The sequence below is a fragment of the Beauveria bassiana genome, assembly GCF_000280675.1.
Source record: "Beauveria bassiana ARSEF 2860 unplaced genomic scaffold BBA_S00020, whole genome shotgun sequence".
Taxonomy (NCBI): Eukaryota; Fungi; Ascomycota; class Sordariomycetes; order Hypocreales; family Cordycipitaceae; genus Beauveria; species Beauveria bassiana.
Window position 1 is genome coordinate 365,427 of NW_007930855.1, and position 17,448 is coordinate 382,874.

Sequence of the window (17,448 nt, forward strand, 5' to 3'; positions counted from 1 at the left end):
CAGGAATCTGGTTCAAATTAAAGAGTTGCGGGCGCATGCGAAAGCCTCTTTTTTTTTATTTATGAAAACGATACTTTTGGAAAAGAAAGAATCGTCATCGAAAGACCCTGCCTGCAGTAGTAGCTTGGGCAGTAATAAAAGCTCCTGGTGTTATTTTTTTTTTTTTGCAACGTTACGTGATCAAACTGGTCAGTGAGGGACAAGACAAACATACGGGAACGGATGTGCTGCAGACAAATGAACTGCCTCTACCACGCGGGAGGCGAGATTTTCTAAATTGAGCAATCTTTTCTTTTTTTTCTTTTTTTCTGGTTTGTCTCTGCGACCCGAGACAATGTAGATTTGAGATTTGTGTGTGTCTTCCCGGCGGCGGCACATGCCGGCCAACGACCGATGCGCGTGTCGGGAGGGGTTTTTCGCAAAGGGAGGGAGGAAGGAATTTGGCCGACGTTTGTGACGCAAACGCTTGTCAACAACTGTGCGCAGAGCGCGCACCACCCCGCAGATACTGGCCGCGGGGACTCAATAGAATGGGTGGCTATTGCAATCTCTGTGCGCGCGCGCGCGCGCGCAGCGCTGCGACGGAATCGAAGCAAGTTGCGAAACGAGGGCATGATATTTTGGAATGCAATAACGTGACTCGGCCTCCGCTGGTTCGAATACCTGTTGCCTGGCACACGGGCCTATGCGGCTATGCCTGGCAGGCTGGGCACCTGGCACGCCTGTTGGTAATGGGAAGTTACAGGGGGCGCAGGGGGGGGCAGGACAAGGTTTTATGCAGCTACCTAGGTAGATCTGTTGCAGTCTTGCAGACAGCATCGGTCACGTTTTTTTTCTTTTCTTATTTCAGACAAAGTCCGGCAGCAAGCTGGAGCCTCGAAAAATTCTGACCAGGGCATTGACTCTCTAGATTGAGTTGCAGTTTCCCGTAATATGCTTGTTGCTTTGGGGCTTGCAGCCTGCATGTCGAGAGTGGCCGGGGGTGGGGGGGCGCGCATGATACAGCAACTTTGTCCAAAACGAGGCTGTCAGGCCACGCACGTCTCAAGTGGGCCACTTCAAAAGCTGGCGGGAAACGGTAGTTTTGCCTCATTCGACCCGCGTAATGGAGAGCCGCGTTGCTTTGTCTTGGTCTTGGCCCGTCGGACGTCGCACGCTCTCTATTCGCCTTTTCCCCTAGCACAGGGACAGGACAGGACGCCAGAAGAACAAGGCGGGAACAGCTGGTGGTCTGTCGCTGGTCCAGCCCAAAGAAAACGACCATGCCAATGCCCAACTAGCGAGTAAATAGTTAGCTACGGCGGGCTTGCCCCGCTGTACCGCTCCAAAACGAACTCTCTTCTCGCCTGTGCCTCCCGTAGCTGAGCTGTCATTAGGTCGGCCGTCCCCTTCTTCTTCTTAAAACCCATGATTCCCTTTTGCCATTGAATCTCGTTACTCTTTTTCTTTTCTTAATCTAATTAAAGTCATTCATTCTTCATCCGTCTCCTCCTTGCATCGTCGTCGATACCATCAACTACTTCTTACTCACATCTCACTTCTTACATCACACCACCACCAAAATGCAGGCACACATGCTCCTCTGCCTGGCCCTGGCCGCCTTCAACTCTGTCGATGCATTCCCACGTATGATCTTCCTTTGCCTTGCATACCAGCCAATTTTTTCATCTAACCTTCAAGTAGTGGCTGGGCTCTTTGCACGCGAACAGCTCAACTCCATGGCCAACATCCATCTGCCCGGTGTTGCCTCTGCGCGAGGACCCTACCAAGCCGAAGCGTCCGCCGCAGACGCCGCCGAGGTCCTCGGACAGTAGCTACCTAGCTGTCTTGTCTTTTCGGCGCGCCATAGTAAAAAAAAAAAAAAAAAAATTCATGACGGCGATACGAACTTGATGTGCTTTGCGCAAAAGCATCGCTTGCGAGAAGCCTTTTTTGTTTCGGCCGCACCTTCCGTCTGCGACAACAAACACCGCCCCCAATTCTGTGTTACCTCTTGTACACCACACATGCATCGTGTGATTTCTTTTCTTTTCGTCAATCTGATTCGAACGAATTTGGGGCAATGATGATAACCGTGTCGACCTTTCTTCCCTCTGTTGGTTTTTTGGGCCGGCGTTGACGGCATCCGTCGAGTTGGTGGCGACCAAAGTTGTACTCCGCATGACGGCATGTTGGCCGGTCGTTGATCTCTGTTGCTACATTTCTTTAGTTTGCATTGGATAGATACGTCTTCTCTGCATCGTTGCAGAAGCATGGAATAATATAGACAAGTTCGAATCGTAGTCTTTCCACGTCTCCCCTGTGTGGCCTTATGCGACCCTGGCGTATGCAATGTCGCCAAAAGGCGAAACCAACGGTCACTTGGGACTAGAAACATTTCGCAGACGCCGACTCGTTGGGACTATCCCATTGCGGAGTGGTAAGCAGTCTGATGTTGATGATCCTTCCTATCCTGTGTCATCATGCCAATATAGACCACAACGGCTTGTAGCGTGACAGGGCGCAGTCATATCTCGGGATCGCAAATCGCCAGTTGAATTGACTCAGCCCTTCGACCTTACTCCTTTCCCGCTGTGCCGCCCTCAGTGTGGCTCCATTTTCCCTCCCCCAGTAAGGTCTTTTTTCCTTTTTTTTTAGCGTAGATTACATGCAACCTTGTTCTTTCCTTTGAGTCAGGTTGTCACTTGTCAGCTTCTGGCGTTTCTCCCTTTCGGTGTTAGTGCTGCCCGCGCATCCCCGCGGACCCTCAGTTGCGCCAACAGACAGACCTTGTTCTGCCTATCAACTCTCCCTTGAGGGTGGGATCTAAGTCGTCGACTCCTCTCTCTGGCAACTAGCTCCATGCGCATCCCACTTTCCTTTTCTTCGCCGCCAGTGTCTTGTCTCTTGCGGGCGCTGCGCACAGAGGGTTGGCGTGCTCTGCCAGCCGCCCGCCCAGCCACCCATCGTCCGTGTTTCACGTACAAATTCTGCATTGACCACTGCTGGTCGTCCATGATAATCATTGTGTCATGGCGCTATTGTACATAGCAACGACATGCCTATTTAGGTGAAGCATCGTGCTGCGCCTGTCAATAGTGCCTCTGATGGCGACATTAAGGACAAATGTCATCGAATGTTGCGCTCATGAGCTTGCCAGTGGTTTTGCACACGACAAGAGTTTGCCGCAATTCGTTGTCTCGTTTGCCCCTGATGACAACAGGTCTCCAAGCTCCTGGTCAGCGAGTCGAGTATGGTATCAACGTCTGGCACGTCTTGCACGTCTGGCACGTCTGGCACATCTGGCACATCTGGCTCGGTCGGCAGTTGTCGTGCGGCCATTCAGCCACGAACCTGCCATCGGTCGGGGTGGGCCAGCTCACACAGCCATTGGGCCATTGGGCCGTTGGCATGGTGGCGACGTGGGTTGCCAGACTAGTTAGCGCTGTGATGCAAATGTGGTTAATTTATTTCCATATCACTGGCCGATAAACGAGACAGGTGGCAATCAAGAGTCAAGAGTAGCTAACTGACAGGGCCTCTGTAATCTGTCTCATGCTCACCCGTAACTGTCGCATGCGGTATCACCACACTGCCAACAACTGACCGCTGGCTCCTGGCAATCTGCACCTCTTTGGCAGCCGACGATGTATTTGTAGGTAATCCCTAATAGCTGTAATCTTGCTTTGGTGCGCTACAGGGGTGACGGAGCCCAAATGGAACCTGCAGCACAATTCCTGCAAGTCTGGCGCTGGGCCCCTCGACGCAGGGTAGCATCGCGCATTCGAGTGCATTAGTGTTGTATTTAGCCCGTCTATCGCCTATTTTGTGTCCTCGCCATTTTGCGCCCACCGATTCCGCGTGCACCGACTGTGTTTATCGGCTCAGCAGTGCAATGGATGGTTTTGGTGATGATTGCCGTGTCGAGGGTGGTTTGCTCCTGTTGCCGGTCGGGTAGGTCTGCCCACTTGCCCACCATGATCCCAGCTTTTTGGGTCTTTTTGCTTCCTTACCTAATGACCCTTGGCCCTCTCACCCACCCGCCCCCGAATCTTTCCTCTCTTTCATGGGGACGGGACCCCAAACAGACACGGCCCCCCCGATCTCTTTACTTTTCACATCTCCTCCACACTTTTCATCTCCCAAGAATTTCTTCCTCTTGGCCTTCCTTTCTCCATCGACCTGGTCGGCTCGACACTCTTTACCCGACCTCACTTCTCTCGACGACTATCCGCCCATTAGATGCATCTGGACGACACCCGCTTTTCCCTCCCATGGTTAACTGATGCAGACCATGGACGTCTTCGCCAGGGCGGTAGTTGGTGAGGGAGATGGCGCCTTTGGACCGACGCTCGATGGCTTATTCGACTTTTCCCTGTCATTTGAGCACTCTATCCTATCCATCCTGCCAACGTCCGTTTTCATCGTCCTAACGCCAGTTCACGTAAATCATCTATGGCGCCGTCAGCCATGCGTCAAACCGGGAGTCTTGTTGTGGCTCAAGATGCTCAGCACCCTGCTCCTGCTTTCCTGTCAGGTTGCCAGCCTTGCTCTTTGGGCCGTCTCTTCGGTTCCTCGACATGATTTGGCCGTCGCCTCTGCCGCAATCGCCTGTCTTGGCTCCATATGCATCTTCTTTCTACTATATGCCGAGCACATTTATTCCTATCGACCCTCGACGTTGCTTAGCCTCTATTTGACCCTCATGATCTTGTTCGACATTGCCAAGACTAGATCCTACTTCCTTCGCGCCGATATTGATGCGCTTGCTGGACTCTCTGTCGCCGTCGTCGTCCTTGAACTTGCCCTGCTACTTTTTCAAGAAGTGCCCAAGCGCCGCCTCATCACCAACCGATCTTCGCAACCACGACTCAGTGGCGAGGCTCTCAGCGGCTTTTGGGGGCGAGCTCTTTTCCTGTGGGTCAACTCAACCCTCAAGCTGGGTTTCCGCTCCATTCTGCGTGTCGAGGACCTCCGGGATCTTGGTCCTGAATTCAGCTCTGAGCGTCTTTACGCCGACTTTGAGCCCCATTGGCAAGCCGCGAGCACAACCTCGAATCACTCCCTTACTCATGCCCTCCTTCGGACCCTCTACCCCGAGTTTCTACGCGTCGTCGTTCCTCGTCTTTGCTTTCTCGGCTTCACCTTTGCCCAGCCTTGGCTTATCATGTCCATCATTCACGCCGTCGTCGATGGCAACCCGGGTTCCGAAGTCTCTGGCGGCCTCGTTGGCGCCACCGCGTTGATCTACATTGGTATCGCTATAAGCAGAGGATACTACAAGCATCACGCCTATCGCTCTGCCACCTTGACCCGCGGCATACTCGTCACCGCCATCCTACACAAGGCGCTCAAGCTCACTCACACTCAACTCAAAAAATCGGCTGCGTTGACCCTCATGACTGCCGATATCGAAACCTTGACCTTCACCATTACAACCTTTCATGACCTATGGGCAAGCGCTTTCGAGCTTGCTCTTGCAATCTTTATGCTGGCAAAGATTATCGGTGGCGCATGCTTCTTTGTCCTCATTCCTGCTGTGCTCTCCGCCATGGTGTCATCCTACTACACGAAGAGGCTTGGAGTCGCGCGAAAGACTTGGAACGAGAAGATTGAAAAGAGAGTCGGCGAAACTAAAGATGTCATTACTCAGCTCAAGGCTATCAAGATGAGCGGCCTGGCGCCATTCTATGCCAACCACATTGAGGATCTTCGTGAAGATGAGATCAAGACTTCGCTGCCCGAGCGCAGTGTTCGCGTCGGCCTACTCTCTGTCGGTGCCTTGTCCGATGCCATCACTCCAGTCGTCGTTGTAGCTGGAGCGCTTTTCTGGACTAGAGAGACGGAGAAACTCACCACTGCCCAGTTTTTTACCGTTCTATCGGTTGTTGCTGTCGTCGTCGGCCCAATGACGCACCTCCTTACATACCTGCCCTTTGCTATTGGTGGCTACGCCGGATTGACTCGTATTCAGGCATTCCTCCGCTTGGAAGAGCGTTTCGACAGCCGCCAAAGCGGAAACGGTCCGGTTGAAGGCGCGCCTATTGATATGATGATGATTCAAGCCGAGACTCTCAGAAAAGCCCGCGAGTCGGCCGAAAAAGGGCCCAGTCCTTTCGCCATTGAGCTCGTCCATGTGACCATTAACCGATTGGAGAATGCCGCAATCCCTCTCCTGGACAACATCAGCCTTCAATTCCGTACGGGCCAAATCTCCATGATTGTTGGACCTGTGGGTGCCGGTAAATCAACTCTGTGTAGGGCTATCCTGGGCGAGCAGAAGCTTGATCGCGGCTTCGTTCTCATGGGCGGTATACAGGTTGCATACTGTGATCAGTCACCGTGGCTTCAGAATATGTGCATCCGCGACTCTGTCATTGCCCATTGCGAGTACGTTTTGCCCTGGTACAGATCTGTCATCTGGGCTTGTGCTCTGGAAGAGGATTTGGAGCAGCTGCCAGACGGAGACAAGACAATGGTTGGTAGCGGCGGTGGACTCATCAGTGGCGGTCAGAAACAGCGCGTTGCATTGGCAAGGGCCGTTTATTCCCGCGCATCCGTCATTGTCCTCGATGACGTTCTCAGCGCCTTGGATTCCGAAACCGCCGAAATCATTCTTACCCGCCTACTCGGCGATGACGGCCTTCTCATTCAGACGGGCACGACTGTCATCATGACCACCAATATTCGCGAGCATCTTCCTCTCGCGCACACCGTATACGCTCTGGACGGAAAGGGCAATGTCAAAGAGACGGTCAATAACTCGCCCGAGCTCATTCGAAAAGAGTACTTGGTCAGTAGCTCCGAGAAAGAAGCCTCCAAAGAAGTCGAGCCGTTCGTGCCCAAAGCGGCGGCAGATCCTTCCAAGGATCAGGCACATCAGCGTCAACGTGGAGATTTCTCACTGTACATGTACTATTTCCGCTCCAGTGGTATTCCTATGATAATTCTCTGGATTCTTTCCATTTCGTTTGCTGCTGTAATCAGAGCCCTGCCTCAAATTTATGCCAGCTTATGGATGGATCAAGACCCGTACAACATGAAGTGGTTTTACGGCTATGCTGCTTTGGCCATTGGCACTGGCATTACACTAGCGGTCAGCTTGTTCTTTTACTATTTCAAGGTGGTGCCTAAATCATCGCGCGTCTTACACAATCAACTTCTCAAGACCACGATGAAGGCCCAGCTGCCTTTTATCACAAAGACCGAAAGCGGTGCTCTTGTCAGCAAATTCTCTCAGGATATCGGGTTTTTGTCACAACAGCTTCCCCAGTATTTTCTAGAGTTTACCTACACGGCGGTTGCCTGCCTTGTAAGCATTGGGGTCATTATGTCTGGAGCAAGCTATGCCGCAATCGCAGTACCCGCGCTGCTCATTTTTCTTTGGCAAATGCAGAGGTTTTACTTGCGCACCTCTCGACAAATTCGTCATATGGATCTTGAGGCCAAGTCGCCGCTGTATACACTTTTTCAGGATGTCGGCGACGGCATTATGCATATTCGCGCGTTCCAGTGGGAGTCGGACATTAAGTGGCAGGGCTACGGCCTGCTCGACTACTCGCAGCGTCCCTACTACCACATGTACGCCATTCAGCGCTGGCTTGCTCTCGTCATGGACTTGACCGTGGCCGGCATAGCCATGCTCCTAGTTGGTCTCGCCGTCAACCTTCCAGGCAAAACCAGCGGAGGTGCTATTGGTCTATCTCTGGTTACGCTCGTAAACTTGAGCGAGAGTATGTCGTTTCTCGTGCAAGATTGGTCGAATCTGGAAACCTCGCTTGGTGCCATGGCGCGTGTACGAGAATTCAACAACACGACACCACTCGAGCCCGAGCCTGTTAACAACACGGGCGAGAAGCTGCCAGAAAACTGGCCGTCGCTGGGTCGTATTGACATCACCGGTGTCACAGCCAAGTACGATCCGCTGGACATGTCTGCTCGCCCTGTACTGAAAGACATGTCGCTCATTGTTCACCCACGCGAAAAGGTCGCAATCATCGGACGTACAGGCAGTGGCAAGTCGTCGCTTCTCCTTGCTATCCTCAGCTTCCTGGATTACAGCGGCACTATCCAGATCGATGGACGTGACGTGCGGAATATCTCGCCGGATCTGCTACGTTCCCGGATCGTCACTGTATCGCAGGATGACGTGGAGCTTGCGGCCTCGATACGCGTGAACCTGAATCCCTTCGAGCTGCGAAACGCTGACGATCACATCAGCGACGATGTGATGATTGACTACCTGACGCGAGTGAAGCTTTGGCCGCTAATACAGGCGCACGGCGGGCTTGATACGCAGCTGCGTGACCTCGAGTTCTCCAAGGGCCAGAAGCAGTTACTGTGCATTGCGCGCGCGATGCTACGTCGCCAGCAGACGTCGGCTCATCTGATTTTGGTGGACGAGGCCACGAGCAACGTGGATGAGGAGACGGACGAGGAAATTCAGAGGGAGATTGCGGCGGCATTTGCAAACTGTACGGTGCTGACGGTGACGCACAGGATGAGCGCGGTGCACCACGCCGATGTCATTGTAGAGATGGAGAATGGAAATTTGAATAGGGTCATAACACGTCGTGCGCCGCGCGATGATGAGGCGTTTTAAAGGGTTTGTTTTGGGACTTGGTACATTGGTTGGCTACATATTCGGTTGCTACATATGGGGTGGACACACATTTAGCGTTTGCCATTTTTTGATATCAATTTGAGTTGAATTGTAAAGATACAATCGATGTATAACAAGTAAACATTTGTGAACCAGCGATACCTTGCAAAGTTTGTGCCTCAGAGTTCACCGTGATGTGACCACTATTAAAGAAAAAAAACATCACCCCAGAATACTTCATGATAGTACAAAGATTCGCTGATAATATACACGGAGCTCAAGGAGAGCTCCCCTTTGTTCGTTTATTTTGCCTCTCAATCATCCGCCTCGCAATTGCCAATTGGCTCGCCCCCCATTCGTCCCTCACTTCAACCCAGCTTCCTTGCGCATCGCCTCCCTCCTCGCCTCCGCCTCCCTCGCCAGATCCCTCGTCTCTTTAACTTGTTGGTTCTTTCGGTTCTCCTCTTCCTCTTTGATCACTGTCCAGACTTTTTTTTTTTCTTCTGTCAGCGATGCCTTTTCCTCTACACACGCGCAGATACCAAACGAGAAGGAAGAAGGGGGTATTAGGATTTAGACGTACTCGGTTTGTCAGACTTGGAGTACTGCTTCAGCTTCGTCACAAAGTCGTTGAATTCTGCCTCGCGCTCGGCGCGCCCCTCGATGCTCTTCTTCAGCAGATCCGGATTGTACCGCGACCGCAGCTCCTCCTCGGTCGGCACGACCCAGTACGTCAGCGCAGGGCCGCCCACGCTCACCGCGACGCCTCTGTTTTGCTCCGAGAAATTAGCCCCTTCTTGGCCGCCTGTGCATCATGCTCTGCTAGGAGGGGATCAAAAGGAAAGAAAGAAAAAAAACCGCCTCCTCGTGCAAAGGAAATGCGCAGAAACCCAAAAGACTCACGCTACAATCACCTTGGTCCAAAGACCCCAGTTCCTCGGGCTCGGCATGGCTTCTCGTCGTTGTTTCGTGTGCTTTTGGAATCGACTGTCGCAAAGGTGTTCGGCGATCGCTTTCGTGAGTAAGTCGAGGATTGACGAAATAAAGTCGGGTTTGCGCAGCGTCTCCGGTAAGTGCCAATGGTCGCTCGCGGGTTGTGACGTGATGCCCACGCTGGTCGAGACCAGCCTTTTGCCGATTACTGCCGCACCAAATCGGGAAGGCGGTCTGTCGCAATGCCGCTGCCAGACCATAATTTACATCATATTTATTATGCGCCGAAATTCAGTGCCATCGCAGGCAATATCGTCACTGCAACAGCCTGCTGCTCATGACTCAAAAAAAAGGAAAAAAATGTACATGATATTGTGAAGCAAGCCGCTTCCTTGCAGTCGCTTGTCAATCCGTGCCGCCCGTCCATGTCCGATGTATCTCAGCCAATACCGTCCTACATTATGAATCATCCACTACATTATTGTGCAGTCTCCTTCTTGCTGCCTTTCGATGCGGCTTCGTGAAATGCGCTCTCTAGGCCGCGGTGGGCCTGCTTTGCCCACCTTTTTCAGTTCTTCGAGCCTCTCTCGTGCCTTGGGGAATTCCTGAGCTACAGTTTGTCAGCAAGTTTCTGGTCCGGATACCTCTATATCTTTGTACGTACCCGCAGCTCGCCAATACCACCTCTTGGCATCTTCCAAGTTTGGAGGAATGCCAATGCCCACCTCGGTAAAGTATCCCATTGCAAATTCTGCCTTTGCCATGCCAGCCGTGGCCGCCTTGCGCGCCCACAGATACGCCTCTGTATCGCTCTGATTCAATACTCCTTCACTACCCGTGAGATACCATCCGCTCAGCGCAAGCTCAGCCTGGTGCTCCTCTTGCATGGCAGCCCGTGAGTACCATACAATTGACAGACGGGGGTTCACCGGGCATCCGAGCTGTCCGTACTCGTACGCGCATCCCAGACGAAACTGCGAAAATTTGTATCCAAGGTCCGATGCCTGTTGGAATAAGCTCAGCGCATATCCTTCATCACGGACGAGCAAGTCATTTGGTTGTGCCGATTCGTACAAAAGCCCCAGCTCATGAAGCGCATGGGGATTGTTTGCGTCTGCCCTCTCAGCGGCTCGCTTCAGCCACCCGACAGCCTCGCGCGGGTTCTTATTTTGTCCAAGTAGCCCCTTCAGCGTCACCATGCCCATCTTATACATGGCTGGCGGATCGCCCAGCGTTGCGGCCCGCTTGTACCACTGTATTGCTTTGAGCGGATCGCGCCGTGTGCCGCCTCCTTCTTCGTGCCCAATCTCGCAGCACACCGCCGTACGGTATGCTGCAGCAGCGTGGCCGAGCTTGGCTGCTGATTGATACAACGTGAAGGCTTCCTTTGTATCTGGTTCGCCGCTGTAAAGGCCTTTACCAAGGCCGTCGGCTAGTGTGAACATGGCTTCTGCATTTTGATTGCTGGCTAGCTTCTTCAGAACCTTGTGCGCATCCATCAAGTATCTATCTTGGGCTTTGACGCGCGCGCGGGGATCCGGAATCTGCGGGACGAGAGCATCGGCAGCCTCAATCAGTCGCTTTGCTAGTCTCAGCGCGGATTGTTGATCTGCAGGGTTTGTCCTGATAATCATTCTCAGTTGCTCTAGCTCCTGCGTCGTCACGGGTGTTTCCGGCTCCTTATCCTGGGCTCTATCTAGAGAGACAGAGCTCGGAATAGGAGGAGCAGCGTACTGCCTCTCTTGCTGGCGCACATCCTGTTGCGCAGGTTGTTGCTGCGGTGGCCGGGGAAGTCCGCCATAGTTCCGGATAGGAAGCGGCTTGCCACTGGGATTAACCAGGGAATGGGGTATCTGTCCGGGCCGAACTGGAGTCGGGTGTGTTGGAAGACCATCAGGATTCACTCTTTGAGGGATTGGAGGTTGAGTCTGTGCCCCAGCCCCAGATCTCGGGTCTGATGGGTATGCAGCGCGGCCTGGCGCTGGTGGCGCGCTAGGTCCTCTTGGAGGAACATTATCGTAAGAAATGGCTTGGCCGTATCCATGATTATAACCCTGGTCGTAATTCTGATCAAAACCCCGCTCGTAACCCTGCTCGTAGCCCGGCTCGTAGCTTTGGTCATTCCTTTGGTTATAGCTTTGGTTGTTAATATGATGGCCCTGGTTGTTTTGTTGGTCTCTTCTTTGATAGCTGTGGTCATAGCCTTGATCGTAGCATTGGTCATTTCTTTGGATGTAGGTCTGGTCGTTTTTGGGTTCATATGCCTGGCCCTTCAAGCCAAAACCCTGGTCGTTTCTTGGGTCATAGCCCTGGTCATTTCCATGGTCGTAGCCGGGGCCATCTCTTTGGCCATATCCGGTGTGAGGCGGCATGGGGGGCACAGACGGGATATCGCCAGCCATTTCAAAGACAGCCGACTGTGGTTCACGCATGTCTGCCATGGACTTGGCGTGACTCAATTTCGGGGTTTGATGCGGTCCTCTATGTGGCAGTTCTCGCCGTGGCGCTCTAGGCTGATCAAACGAGCTCCTAGCAGCAGGCTGCGCGGATGCGCCCATTTGCTGCGCATCGCCTGCGTTTCGATTTGGATTACTCTGCCGCTGGTTGTAGTACTCGTCATATACGGAGTTAGCGACGGCTGGCTCGTATCCAGCGCCGTACGGTGCATTACGTGACGGCATCTGTTGTTGCGGATATGTTCGTTGCGGTGTCGGTCTAGTTCCGGTTGTCGTTGCTGGTCGTGGCGGTATAGACCGTCCAGCATGTCCATTTAACGGCAAAGTTTCGGCTCGTTGGTGAGATGTTTGAGCTTGCTGACCTGAGTCCTGGAATGGCATCGTCACACTGCGCCCAAGGGGGCCAAAGCTAGTCGCGGAGGGTCCTTGTCGAGGATTTCGAGTCTCGCTATAGTCCGCATAGTCATGATCTTGTGGTCGAGGATTCGGCGCATCGCTATAGCTTCCATTGCCGCGACCTTGTAATCGAGGGTTCGACGCGCCGTTGTAGTCTCCATATGCAGGACCCTGCTGCCTGTTCTCAGGAAACCGTCTGAATTGCTCCCTTGGTGGGGGTTGTCTGGCGTTCATGGGCGGCGGCGCGTGACTCGGTTGCCCATTGGGCGGATATCCTCGAGACTGCCCTCTGGGCGGAGGTTGTCTGGCTCTACCACCAGGCGGCATATGGTTGCCTTGATATGCCTGGTTTTCGAGGCTGCGCCTGCCATTCTGGTTGTGTATATCCATTGCAGCTATCCCGGGCAGGAGCTCAGGTATAATGAACCGACGTTTGGGCACGCGATCATAGCATAAAAATGGGTGCAGAGGCTTTGGAATTGCTCGAAACGTCTGCGGCGAACTCGACGGGCCCGTGAGGAGAGAAGGTATCACGGTACCGGGCTCAGCTGCAGCAGAATCGTCAAGGTCTGGGGTATTATGATGTTGCGGGAAGGGCAAGCAAAGAGGTGGGCGTGCTGTTATGCAGTGGCTCAGGTGTTTCAACGTCTTAGTCAGCCGTCAGGACGAAGGGCCGTCGCGCTGGAGTTGCTCGTTCATTCGGCCGCGGCCCGAATCTGTGGTTTTTCTGTCTCTCAAGTAGCGGCTCTTTCATGTGGTGTTTCCATCCTTCTGAGAATCAATCATGACACAAGTCGTCGTGGTTTTCGGACGTGCGGATTGCGACGCGGTGTGTTAAGGATATCGCGTTCGTATCGATGGTGGGGCTTATGAGTTGGTACATTCCCTAATCCGAGTCTCGTAACCCCGCGCCGAGAAGTCTCTCTCCATCTCAAGTACATCAATGACGATTGGTGCATCTATTGTTATTCATCGGGCGCGAATATTACACATAATTCCTTTTTCAGCTTCCCCTTGTTGATTCAGGGCCCTACACTGTGACAGAGCCCGCCGCCCTTGCAGCAAGTCTTCGGAAGTCCAGTGACCCCAAGAAGAACACAGCCCTGCTGACCAGCATCCGACCGAATGCCCTGATGTATTGCTTGTATCAAGTTTACCCGCTGGCGTTACAGAGCTGTCGTTGCACGCGGCCTCGTGCGGCCAAGCCTTGTGCAGCCTGTGCTGCTCCGGCCAGGGGCTCACCCACAGGTCTGTCACAGAAGCCTGTGCCTGGTTAGCAGAGACACGTTCCCGATTGGCTGTTGGGGACAACTGCCGCAGCAGTGCAGCACCCTCTTGCAATCAGTTCCCACTGCGGAAGCTTCCATCTGATGTTGAGGGGTCGATGCTGAGCGGCTAGATCAGTGTAGAATAGGAAGTCAGCAACAGGATATATTTGTCGTAAGTCGTAAGTCGTGACGGGGCAACTGCTGGCCTATTTCGACTCATCTATTCAATAACTCCAGTCTGATGACGGCTTAGGCATATATCTCATTTTTATTGCTTGCAACTTGTAATTAAATGGTGATTGGCCCTCATGTGACTGGCGGGAGCGTCGTTGTTGAAGCTCCACTCTGCCACGCGATCATGATCTTAGCACCTAACAATTGAGGCCTTCCATGGTGCAAGCGCGCCGCACAATGCACAATGCAGTCTAGACGAGACTTCCGACTGAATCCCCTCGATTTACTCCAAGATGATAATTCCGACGATTTTGATGATGGCTTTCTCGACGGAATCGACTGGAGCAACCCTCAGAGCCTCTTCAAAGCCATAGGGGCCCCATTGCCAAAAACACCCTCCCCTGTAGAGGTCCGAGGACAAGCCCAGGGGAAGTCTCGCGACATCTTCGCTGCTTATGACACTCTTAGCAAGATACTCCAGCGGCACGAGGCCACGATACAGAAAAGATGGTACAAAAAAACAAGACAGCAGAGACTGCAAATTCTCCTCAAGGCCTGGCCAGCAATGCCAGCATCCCATCGTCCCGACTTTGAAGCATTGCGAAAAGAGAGTAAGGAGCAAAGGGAAAGAGCAACAAGATACAGGGACCACTTTCTTTGGCCAAACATCAACCAAGAAGACCTCTCTCAACCAAAAATGATGCCGCTACTGCTCAATTCTCGTGGCCGTCATCCTCCCCCGGCGTTCGCTGCGGCTGACAGCGAGTCTGTCCATCTCGGTCTTGTGTCCAAAGCGTTGGTTCCCATCTTTCTCAACGAGCATACCATGGTACTTCACGGGGCTACTACCGCAGATGGGTATGGGAAACTCATCGCGTGGGATGATCATGAAGATGCTTCTGAGTGGTTGACTACGCGAAAGCAGTTCCTCCCCGGGGAGGGCCTTTTAGTTCTTGAGGTACAAGCTCGTATTATGAAACTACTAGTTGACTGCTGTCACCAAATTCTCCACGAGATCTCCGCAGCCGACATGATTGGTGACGCATATGCTATTCAACCGGAACCCCCACTCAAGACGGACAACGACGCGTCTGGTTTCGCATCCCTGGCGGTCATGGCTGCGGAAGCACCTTTTAGACTTCCAGAAAGGCTTGATCTAGCAAGACTCGAGTTTCTGCTCGAGGCCAAGATGTTGGCAGTAGAGGATCACGCCTGGGCACTTCGCGAAGATCCGGCGTACTTTGCCCACGAGTTCCTCGAGGTCAGGGACCATCGACAGGAAATGCTCAAAGATACTCAGGGATGCGTACACCCCGTCACTAACAGACTGCGGGAACATCGTCTCTGGGCTCGGATCACCTCGACGATTCTCATTGATTCCTACATATCCCTCGAGACGTTCACCGAGCTCCATCGACAAGCTCAGCAGCTGCGCATCCTACAGACCAAGTATGCCGGGGAAATATCACCCCAAAACGACTTGTCAGAAGAATACATGACCGCTTTGCTTCGCTTCAGGTACTTTCTTGAAAAGACCGCCAAGAGCCCTTTGGAAAGGCTCAAGACGGCGGTCGCCGCATCGCCACCAATGCACAAATTCTTTGCTCGTGTGCCTCCAACCGACGTTGATTCGACCAAGTTGCAGATTGTGCAGAAAGCCGGAGTCAAGATAACTGAGCCAGAAGGGCATCTGATCTGGCTCCTACAGACTTTGTGGGATGATGGTTACAACCTCTTCCTAGTAGGCCTCCCTCGCGTCATGGATGAGCTCGAACGTCTGATGCAGTCAAGCCCCGAGGCGGATAGGTTGATATCGGAACACGTCCTCAAGATTCTCGGCGATTTGTCCATTATGGCTCAGTGTTGCAGGCAACTCGAGCTCTACCAGCCCTGGGCCCAGACCTTTGAGATGGCATCTGCAAATCATGTGGAGACTTTCAAAGCTGAGCATATGCAGTGGGGGAAGCCCTATGCACAGATTGTTGACGCCGTCAAGGAGCAGAACATGATCAGCGCTGGAAGACTCGCCGAACCTTCAGGAGGCAAGTTTGCCTACCCATCTCACAAGCGACGGACGAGAGAGACGGTGGAAGCCTTGCGGAAAGCAGAGGGCAACCTGGATGCTGTTTGGGCAAAGATCGACGAGAACTTGAGGTACAAAGTACCGGAGATCGGACAGTCTGCCGTGTATCGCTTTCTTTCTACACGCATGCTGCGGAGAACTGCTGAATGGGTTGAACCGGCGACACCGACAGCAGATATCAAGATTATGGACCCCAATCTCGATACCCTAAACCGACCGCTTTCGAACCTGTTTTTAGGCTCCTCCGACGATCAACGCCAAGCGCTCAAGGCCCAGCCAAAGGCCAAGACCAAGACCAAAGGCGTACCATCCGCTGCATCTGCGGCACTCGCAGCACCCGATGTTTCTGAGACTGAGAACTTTGACCCACAGCCAACATTCCATGTCGATGCTCGCACTCTCAAAGTATTCCGCACAATCTTCTTCAACCCCGACGTGACGTCGACACCCGGTTCGGTTCCCTGGAACGACTTTTTGCACGCCATGGTGTCTACAGGCTTCCGAGCAGAGAAGCAATATGGCTCTGTCTGGCAGTTTTCGCCCACAAGCCTGGATGTGGAGAGGAGCATTCATTTCCACGAACCCCATCCCAAGGGCAAAGTTCCGTTTGAAGTGGCTAGACACCATGGAAGACGGCTGACAAGAGCGTACGGCTGGAATGGAGACATGTTTGTCTTGAAGGACAAGTGATGGATCTGCTCTTGAATTACGATGATGCAATGCACTGGGGATGCAAGTTGTCAGTGACGCGCCAGCATTAGCCGCAGTGTCTGGACGGCAATATTGACACAGTGCTAGCACCTCGGCACGACGCACTCTGCAGTCATGTCCTTGAAGCCCGTCGATCAGCCTTCCAAATATTGGTGAAGACCGACGGCATTACTATAGTCACCAAATAGTCTCAGCATTGAGTTTGAGCATCTTGTGTCGTTTAGCGGGGCACGCTCAGACGCTTGCCAAAGTCCTCCTCAGTGTGTGTTGGTTGGTAATGGTATGAAGAAAGCGTGTGCTTGGAAGGACAACTGTATTCCGAGAAGGGTATTACACTTCTGTCACTTGTTTCGAAATGCCTTCTTTGGCACGGCGCTTCAAACCACCCCAGTCTCATTGATTGGTACCCAAGCCTCGTCGCTTCCGAGTCCACAAGTGCCATCATTGGGCTCATTCTGTCCAGCGTGGGCCAGGATCGATCACTCGCACACACGACGGCAGTCAGCCAGTAGTATTATTCACAAGCCGTTTCGCAAAAGACCATGAAGAGTTTCTTTCAGCTAGCTATGACAACGCCCAGAGAAATCCACATGTGATGCTTTCTTTCATCGGCTGCGCCTACAAGTATTGCCAGCGGCAAAGTAGGCTTTCATTTCCTTGCTGCACACGCAACTGATGTAGAACTAAACTGATAACCTCTCTCGGCTTACTCTTGACACGTGAGTAGCAATTCTCACTTTCACTAGTACATACGACTATAGTTGTTGGGAAATCTGGGTCATCTTTAACTGCCGAGGGTCATGTGCGAAATGGGCTTTGCGTGCGCTAAATCCGGGGGCAAATTCC

At 52.9% G+C, this 17,448-nt stretch overlaps 5 protein-coding genes across 5 annotated transcripts; 3 read left to right on the plus strand and 2 right to left on the minus strand.

Moving 5' to 3' along the window:
* Positions 1–1,562: 1,562 nt before the first annotated feature.
* Positions 1,563–1,814, plus strand: BBA_06750 (uncharacterized protein; the record flags this gene model as incomplete). The annotated part of the gene is made up of 2 exons (XM_008601847.1): positions 1,563–1,626; positions 1,684–1,814. The coding sequence occupies 2 exons, from the start codon at positions 1,563–1,565 to the stop codon at positions 1,812–1,814; spliced, it is 195 nt and encodes a 64-aa protein (XP_008600069.1).
* Positions 1,815–4,273: 2,459 nt separating this feature from the next.
* Positions 4,274–8,581, plus strand: BBA_06751 (canalicular multispecific organic anion transporter 1; the record flags this gene model as incomplete). Its single annotated transcript, XM_008601848.1, has 1 exon — positions 4,274–8,581. The coding sequence occupies one exon, from the start codon at positions 4,274–4,276 to the stop codon at positions 8,579–8,581; it is 4,308 nt and encodes a 1,435-aa protein (XP_008600070.1).
* Positions 8,582–8,944: 363 nt separating this feature from the next.
* Positions 8,945–9,531, minus strand: BBA_06752 (ubiquinol--cytochrome-c reductase assembly factor; the record flags this gene model as incomplete). The annotated part of the gene is made up of 3 exons (XM_008601849.1): positions 8,945–9,060; positions 9,165–9,349; positions 9,485–9,531. The coding sequence occupies 3 exons, from the start codon at positions 9,529–9,531 to the stop codon at positions 8,945–8,947; spliced, it is 348 nt and encodes a 115-aa protein (XP_008600071.1).
* Positions 9,532–9,987: 456 nt separating this feature from the next.
* On the minus strand, positions 9,988–12,756 carry BBA_06753 (Sel1-like protein; the record flags this gene model as incomplete). The annotated part of the gene is made up of 2 exons (XM_008601850.1): positions 9,988–10,124; positions 10,179–12,756. 2 exons carry the CDS (start codon positions 12,754–12,756, stop codon positions 9,988–9,990), a joined length of 2,715 nt encoding a protein of 904 aa, XP_008600072.1.
* Positions 12,757–14,052: 1,296 nt separating this feature from the next.
* On the plus strand, positions 14,053–16,581 carry BBA_06754 (uncharacterized protein; the record flags this gene model as incomplete). The annotated part of the gene is made up of 1 exon (XM_008601851.1): positions 14,053–16,581. The coding sequence occupies one exon, from the start codon at positions 14,053–14,055 to the stop codon at positions 16,579–16,581; it is 2,529 nt and encodes an 842-aa protein (XP_008600073.1).
* Between the last annotated feature and the right edge of the window lie 867 nt (positions 16,582–17,448).